Source organism: Emys orbicularis, chromosome 6 (genome assembly GCF_028017835.1).
Source record: "Emys orbicularis isolate rEmyOrb1 chromosome 6, rEmyOrb1.hap1, whole genome shotgun sequence".
Lineage (NCBI taxonomy): Eukaryota > Metazoa > Chordata > Testudines > Emydidae > Emys > Emys orbicularis.
In genome coordinates, this window is record NC_088688.1 from 120,823,250 (window position 1) to 120,835,358 (window position 12,109).

At 45.1% G+C, this 12,109-nt stretch overlaps 1 protein-coding gene across 2 annotated transcripts in view; it reads right to left on the reverse strand.

Moving 5' to 3' along the window:
• Positions 1–5,443, reverse strand: part of PTBP3 (polypyrimidine tract binding protein 3) — a 106,827-nt gene extending 101,384 nt beyond the window's left edge. The window contains exon 1 of one of the 2 annotated variants that reach the window (XM_065406012.1): positions 5,360–5,443. Coding sequence is in view for 1 of the 2 variants with exons in the window: in XM_065406011.1 (XP_065262083.1) it covers positions 5,360–5,367 (8 nt within the window). In the remaining variant the exon portion in view is untranslated. The remainder of the gene's footprint in view (positions 1–5,359) is intronic. The other variant, XM_065406011.1, reaches the window with a different exon arrangement.
• Between the last annotated feature and the right edge of the window lie 6,666 nt (positions 5,444–12,109).

Sequence of the window (12,109 nt, forward strand, 5' to 3'; positions counted from 1 at the left end):
ACCTTTAGGGAATGTTGCGTGGCCCATCAGGAGCTGGAAGATGGCTGAGGAAATACTGGTGGTGGTTTATTAATTTTTTTGTTGTATGCATGTTGTTGCTGGTGTGTTGTTAGTAAGCGACAAAGTTTATGTATTAAAAATATTTAACAGTTTGTCAAGAATATCCTGAGCTTGGGATAAGTGCTCTTTTTACGTAGTAGGACTTGTTTACACACTTTTTTCACTATTTAAGTATACTGGTTTAGAAATGCAGTTAAATTGGTGCAAAAACTGTTTAAATAAAGCTGAAGTGCATTATAAATCTAAACAAAAGTTGTGGCCAATGAAGCAGGTTTTCTGCCGCCCCAAGCAAAAAAACAAGAACAAAAACCAAAACAACCTCAGAGAGCGCAACTGCCGAAGCAAGAAGCAAAAAAAACAACCACAACCCGGAATGCCGCCCCTGGAATTCTGCCACCCCAAGCACATGCTTGGTTTGCTGGTGCCTAGAGCTGGCCCTGATGGTGAGCAAGAGATTACTGCACCTTTAAGGCTAGAACATTCGGTCTGGCAGAGTTCAATAGCCTTTTCAGCTAGAAGCAGTTGCAGCTAGAGACTGAACCCAGTAACAAACTGGCTGGATGTATCTTGTAAATGAATACCTAATAACTGTGCTTACTCAGTTCATTTTTATTGTTCCAGTATTTCTTGTTCCAGTATTGTTTCAATGTTTTTAAATAAGCTCAATTACTTTAGCTGCAACAATTGTTGCAACTAAAGTAATTGAGCTTATTTAAAAATACGTATTTTCCTATTGTGTTTGGTAGAGAAAAAAAAATCAATCATGGATGAAGTGATTTATATTTTTCTTTTAATCTCACCACTGGATCTACAGTAATTAAAATGCAATTTCCCCTTCACTACATTCCACTGGGACAATGAAAGAGGGAATCTGTTACTCCTTCTGGCTGTCATGCATCAGAACAATGTTGCAAAGATCAAGTTCCAAACTTCATAGAGGAACACATGACATCTACACGGAACACATCACCGGCCACCGCCAATACCAGGAGTGAGCCGATCAGACCTCGCCCACCTGCAAGGGAGAAGGGACTCACTAACCCTCCCCCCCCCCCACTGGGCCTGAGCCCCAAACCCACCCAACCTCACCGGCCGCCGCCAATTCCAAGAGCGAGCCGGGGAGACCTCACCCACCTACAAGGGGGAAGGGACCTTACCCCCTGAGCCCCAACCCCACCGGCCAATTCCAATGCCGAGAATGAGCCAAGGAGACTTCACCCACCCGCAAGGGGGAAGGGACCTTTAAACCCCCTGCTACGGGACCTTACCCCCGGAGCCCCGAACCCACCCAACCTCACCGGCCACCGCCAACTCAGTGAGTGAGCCGGGGAGACCTCGCCCACCCGCAAGGGGGAAGGGACCCATATCCCCCCCCCCCCCCCCCGAGCCCTGAACCAGCCCAACCCCACCGGCCACCGCCGATAACGAGAGTGAGCCGATGGGACCTCGCCCACCCGCAAGGGGAAAGGGGCCTATATACCCCCCCCCGATGGGCCTTATCCCTTGAGCCCTGAACCCACCCAACCTCACCGGCCACCGCCAATGCCAAGAGTGAGCCGGGGAGACCTCGCCCACCCGCAAGGGGGAAGGGACCTATTAACTCCCCCCCGCTGGGCCTTTTCCCCTGAACCCCGAACCTACCCAACCTAACTGAATCCCACCACGTGAGGGTCGCCCCATCACCATTACCCAGCCCACCTACTTGTACCCATGACTATTTGTACCCCCTATGTGGATGATTGACCCTCACCGCTTACCAACTGTGTCTTGATCTCGCCCACCGCTTACCCCACCATTGGAGACATCACAGTCTGTATGTATTATGTGTGCTGCCAACCCCGACATAACAACATCCCCCCCATACTCTGTATGTTCCCCCAATGATCGACAACTGACTCTTCAAATCTTTTGTACCGTTTATTTTTAAATATTCTCTAATAAAAATTTAACCTTGCGTTCACTAAGCATTGGTTTTAGGTGTAAATTAACATTAGTATGCCATAAAAAGGAAGTTCCTCCTGTATGTATGTATAGCTTGCGTAACTACTTCAACATATAAAATGCAACTTCTTTCTCAACAAACAGTGCTATAAAATATTTTAATCATTTTGAAGATTTATATAAAGATTTTTCTGTTAAGTTCTTAAGAATTTAAGAATAAAACCAGGCTAGCATTGGATTTAGTTTAAATTTTTAAGTTATTATCCCTTTCTTGAAGGCTTAAGTTTTCAAAAGTAACTACCAATTTTGGGGTTTCAACCTGAGAAACTCACAAGAGGCCCAATTTTCAGAGTGCTTGTAGGTGCCCACTAAATATAAAACTTCCTTTAAGTCTCAAATGGGCACCCAAAAAGTGGAAACAAAGTCATCTAAGTTTTGACAATCTAAGCAGATTGTAACAACCCCAAGATCCCTTATTACCAAAGACAAATGAGGTTGTTAAAAGCAGGAACTAATGTGCAAAAAAAGGAATTCACCTTTAACTAGCCCAGCTGTACTTAGCTACTGAAACTATGTTGTGTGTCACACACTATTCTAAAGGCTGTAATAAAAGACTATCATCTGCAAAACAAAATCTTTCCACTTTATTAGAGGCTTCAAATACAGTTAGTTACACAAATACAATTAAAAATTATTCAAACCTATACAATTTGTATACTGTTCACTATTTATACACAGAAAAGGATGCTGTTCAACTTGAAATCTAGTCACTTAAAAATTGAATTAAAAGTATTTTCAGATATTATACATCTACTACCTAGTACTACTTCCATTTCCCCCCTCCCCTTCCTGATGCAGCCTTAAAATCTACATAGGGAAAAACTAACTATACAAAGTGAAAAGAAGACAGAAAATGCCCAGACCTAGGTGGGAACCCAGAATTTTTTGTTTCATATGAAATTCTATGATGGGGGGGGGGGGGGGGGGTCTGTTTTGGAACAGAACAAAAAAACAAAAAACAAAAAAACAAAAACCACCACAACCCTAAATGCCCTTTTAAAACAAAATCCCCCCCCAAAAAAATCATTCTGATCAATCAGAACAAAATATTTGTTTTACTTTTCAAATTTTTATAATTTTTAAAAATTTATTTTTTCAAAGAAGAAAATCATAAGTTCCGTATCAATAAGGTCAAAACCTTCAGTTCCATTTAACAATATGTTGTCAAAACCCACACATTTCTGCAAAACATGTAGCTTTAGATGAATCAGCATTTTCCAAAAGAACATTATGTTGGAAGACTGCCAACTCTATTATTAACATTTATGTAGCACTAGAAGACTATAACCAATTTGGGCTTCCTTGTGTTAGGTGCTGTACAAATATAGAATTTCCATAATTTGTTTCAGTATTCTTAGGTCTTACCTGTAAGTACTCGAAGTTAAAAAAAAATTAGATGTGATTTTAAATTGACAGAGGAATGGGACTGGCTTTGAAGTAACACCATGTACTTAAAGTCAGACTTCCACAGCATTTTTCTTCCTACTGTTGTTACAACATATATATGATTATGGAAATTCAATGTAATCATACAAAATATTTCTCCAGTTTGTAATCATATTTTCTTTTTTGTTTAAAAACCAAAGTTGTCAAGGAAACTCACAAGTAATTTTAAATTTATTTTTGAAACCAACTAGGTTTTGAATTAATAGCCACCCTTTAAAATTTGTTGTAATCGTGTACAGATTAATACTCCAATTCTGTGAACATATATGCATGTGCTTAATTAGACATGTGAGTAGTCCAACTGAAATCAAAAGGACTACTCACTGCATAAAGTACACTGTAAGTGTTTGCAGGAGCAAGGCCTTAAAGTTATTTTATAAAATGGTATTTAAAGTATATAACTAAGATTCATAAGGCTAGAGAGCAATTTGTAATAATATGGTGAACCAGTTATGCTTCATTCAAACATGGAACTCTGTTTCAACAGCAATACTCCTATTGTGCTCCAGTAACATAGTGATTGTAGTTCAACATTCCAGAATCCAGAAATTCATGCTTCATACAAAAAAATTGCTAACATGAAGGTATGGACTTAAATTGTAGCTTTGAATTACAGTCTTCAAAAATCTTATTAAATTGTCACTTTACAATTCAGAATTGTGAATTCAAAATAGCATGTGTCTGTTTAATTATGTTTACTCTGAAGTGGCAAAAAGGTACTTAAGAGGTCGATCTCTGTGATATATCTAGCAAGAGTCCAAGTTAATTGTTGGGAACATTTAAAACATTCGTATAATCTACCATGAAATCTTATTCGACAGGGGAAAACAACATTATATAAAGTCACACAGCTCACCACTGCAAATCAGGAGTAACTAAGTCCAAGTCAATGGAACTACACCAGCATAAAATCAAAACGATAGCTTTGACAGGTTTAGGGATCCCCAACGGTTGTTTACATCAACATAAGGTGCAGTCTCCTCCAACGGAGAAAACTCAAAATCACAAACATTGCCCTGAAAATCAGACTATATTCAACCCTTTAACCTAAGGCCAGGCAGGGACGCTGCCTGATCCATACTCCATGAAACGATCATGTGCTCCGACAATAACCCGCAGCCTGGGAGGCTCCACTCCTTGGTGTTACCATCCGCACACACAGCCCCTCCCTGCCAGCACCCAGTTTAGCCCGTCCGGAGCGGCTGGCTTCGCTAGCACGGCGCACGCTTCCTTCCTGTTCGCCTGGTTTCTCGCCCCTCTGCTGACCGAGGGGACCCGCAGCCCAACAGAGCTTCCCGTGCGCGGCACTTCCCCTTGCCAACCACAGCAGCAGCAGCTCCCGCTGCAAACCGAAACTCCCCCCCCCCCGCCCCGGGGCAGGAGGGGCCGCGGCGGCCGGGTGACACGGCCGCGCACCAGCGTTATCTAACAGGGAGGCACCGGGGCAAGCGGCGGCTCTTGCAGGGGCCTCGCGGCTCGGCCACCCGGGCTCACGGCCCCGCGCCAAGTTTAAGCCTCACCCGAGGTCAGCAAAGAGAAAAGTTGGACCCCCCCCCCCCGCGCTCGAGGGCCTGGTTCTCCCCCCCGGAGCCCCCGCGACCCGACCCGCCTCAGACACCGGGCGGGGCCCCACCAGCCCGGGGGAGGCGAGTCACGCCAGACACAGGATCAGCCCCCACCTGCCGCCCCGCCCCTCCGGCCCCAAGGGGAGCCCGCCGCTACCCGGCCACATCCCCCCCAGCTCCGCGGCTGGAAAGCGGCCGCCAGGAGCGGGTGGGCGCGGGGAGCAGCGGGGCTCGCCCCGAGCCAAGCCCCGGCTGGCCGCGCCCCCGGGGGCCAGGCAGGTACTCACCCATCCATGGCACAGACAGGAGGAAGCGGCGAGGGACCGGGGGAGGGGGAGCGAGCGGCGCGGCGGCGGGTGCCACGGGAGGGGAACGCGAGAAGGATGGGAGAGGAGCCGGGGTAGGGAGGGACGGAGTGAGGGCTGAAGGCGGGGCTGCCTCTTCTGCGCATGCGGTGCGGTGAGAGGGGGGGGCCCTCCGCAGGCGACACACCCAGGCCCAACCTCACCGAGAGGTAGCGCGCGCGTCGCGACCAAGCGCCCGACGTCGCCGGCGCAAGGCGTGCACCCAGGCGCGCGCCTGCCTCGCCCCGCCCCCGACGTTCCTTGCGGGACCGCTCAGCGCGCGCCACACACCCTGGCAACCCTCCGCGTAAGTGGGCGCGAAGCCGCCCCCTCCGGTCCCCTCCCCGCCCCTAGCCTCCTCGGCGCAGGCGCACTGCGCGCTCCCGGTGTCTGGGGCACGCTCCGTCTGCTCTGCTCCCGTAGCGGTGCGCGGCTCGTTTCTGTCCTGGGCTGGCGCGTAGCCGAGCCGCAGCCTCATGCAGAGCAAGGGGCCGGGCACCTGGCCCAGGAAAGAGGGTGTGACCCCCCCCGTGAGGGATCGCGGGGCCCTGGGGGGTCACCGTGTGGCTGCCAGGCGCCTGTGGAGAAATCGAAACCTGGGGCCCCGCCCCCTCCCATTTTACTTTACTTTACTTACACAGACCACGTTTTGTGGCGCCCCCTGAGCTCCAGGCCTGCAATTGTCCCCTGCCCCCCCCCCCGATTCGCCCTGTTTGCAGCTCCCTGGGGCATCATGCCCGCAACTCCGCCCTGGGCCAGGCACGGTGATGCCCCTGCGTGTCAGGGGCGGGGGGGGGGTCCTCACCCCACTCAGGACCAGGCTCTGCCTTTGTTGCACGCAGAGGTGCCCTGCGGGGAAGCTGCCACCTGTTCTGCGATGCATGCCTGAGCGCTTGTGCGGCGACTGCAAAGGATTCAGATGAGCAGGGGGAATTTATCTGCCTCCTTGGGTATGGCCAAGTGTGTCACTCGCCCCACCGCTGTCATGGATAGCACTGAGTGTTGGCTCGAGTGAAAAGTTTATAAATTGGAAAAGTAACAAAATACCAGAGTGAACTGTAGATATATAAAGGTGTATTTCAGTGTTCCCTTCTTTCTCATGTGCACTCCTCTTAAGAATCCTAGACACCAATCCCTTACACCTGTGAAAATCCTATTGCATCACCGCTCTGGGGCAAAGAGCTGTCCATGTGGATTCAGCTGCAGATTGGGGGTCTCAGAACGTAACTTCTTTGCATAAAGGACAATGTACAACATGTATCTGTATTTGTACAACATGCAGCTTAATGGCACCCCAACCCTGATTGAGTCATCTGGGAGCTACCACAGTACAAATAATAACAATGGTGGCTGTTGCAGAGGACAGCTGGATTCACTATACCACATGACTTCTCAAGTCTTCTAAAGCTGAGCAAGCCTTTTAAAGTCAGTCTGCATTCACAAACTTGTGCTGAGTTAAGGTCTTACATGGAAAGTCTGTGGTTTCAGATGGTTTCCACCCTAGACCAGGTTATGGTTAGATGCTTCAGAATGAAAGCAAAATTGAGGGTGGGTAAAGCATACAATGGAACAAAAAGACAAGACATTTAGTTGAATCCCATGCAAACCAAAACCAACAAGCTTCCCAGTACTCTGATCTCACCCTGCTGCCTAGACTCTAAATAGAAGACATGATAACATTTTTACTGCAGGAAGATTAAAATGAGCTGAGGTCAGGAATACAAATACTTCCTATAAGTTCAGGGTTTTTTAAAATTCATGTAAGTATTCTAGAGTAGTTGGAAGTGAAATGACAGCAGGTTCATGCAGATCCGAGAGAAATATGGGTTTAAAAAATGAGGGTCACCCTTCAAAATGAAGAGGATGGGTGAGGGCTTAATTTGAATCTAAATGGTAAATTCCCAAGAGTAAGAGTCAAGATTTTGTTAATGATACAGGAGAGTTTGTAAGATTACTTTTATATTGTTCCCCCAAAATAGAGAAGCAAAACAAACATCTAATCAAAAAGCCACATTATGGGCCATTGAAGTAGAATCCACAGATCCTTGGCAGAAAACATGAATTTGAACATGCATCTCCTCCTGAACCTTAATCAGGGCATCTCACTCAAAATTTATGATAATGAAAACACCATCACTAGAGAGAGGGAAATATTAATAACTCATTTCAGAGTCCTTAAAAATAGTCTTTTCCTTAGAGGTTATGCTAAGAAAAGAGTCCCAGCGTTTTATGGCAGAATACAGATGTTTCTTATTACAAGCTAAATTTGATGTCTGATTTTAAAATACTATGGAGGATATTCTTATAATTGGTACAAAAATAGAAGTAGGTCAGTCTCATCAACAGTATTCTAGACTTCACTGCCATGCAAAAAACCTAAGTTCACTTCCATTCCCTGTTGGTACCCCAGGCCAGTAGAGATTTGGAACAAACATTAATTACCTTGTTTTATTTGCTGCAATGAAAGAGAAAAGCAAACGTATTGTGATAGGGCTGGTGACCCTGCCTGTTATATCGGTGGAGAATAGTAGAAAGAAGGGACAGTTTAGGAGAAGGCCCTCTTAGGGTTAGAAGAATTTAATTTTGATAGGAAGCAAACTTGTGCTTTGAGAGTAGATTTCCCAATCTCTATGCCATGTTTTCATTGTTTCTCTTTCAGTAGCTGCCTAGCTTCTCTATTTTTCTCTCTTTCTCTGGTTGATTGCCTCTTTTGACCTTTGTCTGTCCTTCCAACTCCAACAAGGCAACTTCTGTAAAAGGCAACAAGGCATTTCTGTAGAAGTTGGGTGGCACATTAATCCCTGGTGTAACTCCATTGAGGTCAGTGAGGTATAAATTATATATATATATTGTATTCCACTCAACTCTTTTATAAAGGTATTGGAAGATTATATGGTTGCTTAAAAGTGGTATATGGTATACTTAAATGGGGTTCAAGCAAGCCCAGAGGTCTTTGTGCACAGATCTAATTACATGATCAGGGTCTATGTATATTATAATAATCCTCTTCAACAAACAAAAGATGGTTAAACACTCATGATTAGTCAACATGCTCTGTTATAAACAAACTATTGTTTCCTTGTTTCAGAAGCTGAATATTTTCTTTGTAATTTAGTTATGAGAAAGGAGAATTTTACACTAAAGGACTTTTGTTTAGCTTACTTACATAACGTTTAAATGAACTAACATTCATATATTCTCATCAGATATATAGTCCATATGCTAATAGTCTATACACTAACATACTCCTTTACACTATAAATATCTGTCCCATCTTATTTTGCTTTTGATCCCAACATATTCACCTGCCACACATAGGCATAAGGTCATTAAAGAACCTGTAGCAGTCATGTTATCACAAAGTTCTTTCCAGTTTCTCATCACCATAAAGCTGTCCTCTTTTCCTAAGCAAACAGTTGCCATGTTATGTTGCAGACTGTATGGATGTTAAACTTTTAAAAAAAGAATAATCTAGCATTGTTCTGATGAAAGCCCGAATGGATCGGCCATAATGTTTGGGATTTTTAAAATGTGTTCTCCAACAATTTCAAGATATACATTTTAGGAGATCAGTTTTGTATTTGTTTGATGTGTAATTAATATGTTCTTTTCAAGTCAAATTGTAGTCACAAATAATTCCCAAGAAAATAACATTCTGTGTACATGCAGAAAGGCAACAGAGTCCATTGGTTGAGTACAGAGCTGGGATTCAGGAATCCTCATATTCCTAATCTGGATGTTTTAATTGACTCAAAGTGGCCTTGTGCAAATGACTCATCTCTCTGGGGTGTTGCAATGCTTCATGTTGCAACACCTAACATTTAGGCACCTAGAAAATGACAGGAACAACACTGTGATCCACAAAGCTTGAGTTGGGAATCCCCTCTCCTGGAGTCCAGTGGCTTAGGCACCTAAATTGTTTCTTATGTGAATTAATTAGGCTCCTGCCTCACTGCACAAAATGGCCAGAGGATGATCTTATTGTATAACTTTTAGCCCACTAGTTAAAGCACTTAGCTGGGTTGTGGGAGACCCAGGTTCAACCCACCCGTCGGGCCGAGAAAGGATTTGAACAGGGATCTCCAGGAGAGAGCTTTAACCACTGACCTACAGGATCATCTGATGTAGGGGTCCCTCAGTTTCTCCTGTTGAAGCTGTTCCACTGTGTAGAAATACTTAAGAGTCACTGGGTGAGAGAGAGAGAGAAAATTACTGTATAGCCTTGTGGGTAGGGTACCCACCTAGGAGGTGGGAGACTCAGGGTCCCATCCCCCTGCTCCAATGACTAAATATTTATATACAGAGGAACAGCTTCAACAGGAGAGACTGAAGAAAGCCCATATCAGAATATTTCATAGCTCAGTAGTTAGAGCACCCCTGAGAGGTGGGAGATGCTTGTTAATGTTCTTTCTTCCCCTTTGCTTGAAGGGAATTGAACCTGCATCTCCCTCATCCCAGGTGAGTAGAAATCACGGGGCTAAAAGTTATTCATTTGAATGGGGCCCAATCTGGTATGTGGCCTCTAAGCACATCTACCAGATCTGGCCCCACACATGAGATATGCGGACGGATGCCTGTCTTCCCTCTATTTGTGGATCTCTCTGGGGCTTAGGCAGGAGATAGGTGTCTGGACTCCCAGCATGCATGCTCAGAGGGAGAAACTTAGGTGCTGAGGGAACTTTTAACCTGAAAATTTAGGCGCCAAGTAAGTTTAGGCACCTACAGGATTCAGTGGGAGTTTTGTAGACCACAGTTGAGCCTAGAACTGGGACATAGACTTAAACCCAAACTAAACCCTGCACTTATACCCCTAAGTTCTTTTGTGGATCTGGGCCTCAGTGTTTTAGTTTGCCCATCTGTAAAATGGAGATGATATTCCTTATTCAATTCACATGGGTGTTGTGAAGATTTCTTTGAAGATGAAAGAAGTTATTTAATCTCTTCCATCAATATTCAATTTAACATCATCTTTGTTCTTTTCTAGTCATTTTTATCTAATGAGATCTGAAGAGTTGGCAAGGTAATGAAGTGTTCTTTCAGCATTAAAGAGTCCAGTTCAAACTGCCTAATTACTGTCAAGTCCCAAATTTCAACTCCTCATCCAAATTACACTGTCAACCTAGTGAATGATTAAGAGCTGTAGGTATGATACATTTGTTTCTCGCTCTTGCTGACTAGACAATTTGTGGGATTGGCGTATCATATGTAATCACAGAGTCACTGTCACAGAATTTAAGGCCAGAAGGGACCACCAGATCACCTAGTCCAGTGGTTCTCAACCTATTTATCATTGTGGGCCACAGGTTGAGAACCACAGCGCCCTGCCCGTCCCCGACCCCTATGCCCAGCGCCTTCCGCCCAGAGACCCCGCCACAAAGTGGGGCCAGGAGTGGAGCCCTTGGCGGGGGGCCTGGCGGCTGGGCCCCCAGACCCTGCTGTGCAGGGCAGGCGGCAGCCCTGTCATAACTATAAAGGGAAGGGTGACAGCCATACTGTGTACAGTACTAAAGTCCCTCCTGGTCAGAGACTCTAAAATCCTTTTACCTGTAAAGGGTTAAGAAGCTCGGGTAACCTGGCTGACACCTGGCCCAGAGGACCAATAAGGGGACAAGATACTTTCAAATCTTGGGGGGGGAAAGGCTTTGTGTGTGTCCTTTGTTTAAGGGGTTGTTCGCTCTTGGGACTGAGAGGGACCAGACATCAGTCCAGGTTCTCCCCATCTTTCTAAACAAGTCTCTCTTATTTCAAAATTGTAAGTAAAAGCCAGGCAAGGCGTCTTAGATTTACTTTGTTTTCTCAACTTGTAAATGTACCTCTTACCAGAGTGCTTATCTTGTTTGCTATACTTTGAACCTAAGACAGAGGGGATTCCTCTGAGCTCTTTAAGTTTGATTACCCTGTAAAGTTATTTTCCATACTGATTTTGCAGAGATGATTTTTACCTTTTGCTTTAATTAAAAGCCTTCTTTTTAAGAACCTGATTGATTTCTCCTTGTTTTAAGATCCAAAGGGGGTTTGGATCTGTATTCACCAGGAGTTGGTGAAAGGAAGGAGGGGGGAAGGGTCAATCTCTCCTTGTTTAAGATCCAAGCAGTTTGGATCTGTATTCACCAGGGAATTGGTGAAAGGTTTCTCAAGGCTTCCCAGGGAGGGAATCCATCGAGAATGGTGGCAGCGGGACCAGAGCTAAGCTGGTAGATAAGCTTAGCAGTTTTCATGCAGGCCCCTACATTTGTACCCTAAAGTTCAAAGTAGGGATACAGCCTTGACATGGTGGCAGCGGTGGGATCGTTTTAAACCCAAAAGCCAGTAAGATTTTTTTTTCCTTCTAGCTGCTTGGAGAGCAGAGCTGAAGGTAGATGCATATCTTATCTCTCCTTGCCTGAAGGCAGAGGTGTTAAGTTTTTTTAACAAGGTCCTTTGTTAAGAGAAGGGTTCAATTAATGAGCAAACAACTGGTAAAGATAATTTACAAGCTGAATTGTGTTTTTTTTCTTTTTTACATCCTCGGAAGTAGCTAGTTAGAAAGTCTCTGTTAACTCAGCAGCACTCAGCAGGAGCCTGAGCTAAATACATCCCAGTTTCAGTCAACTGCAGAGGGGTGTGACCCAGCACAAGAAAACCAGAAAAATGACTACCAGTGAAGCAGCTAGCAAACTAGAACTGGCCAGACTAGAAGCAGAAGAAAATGAG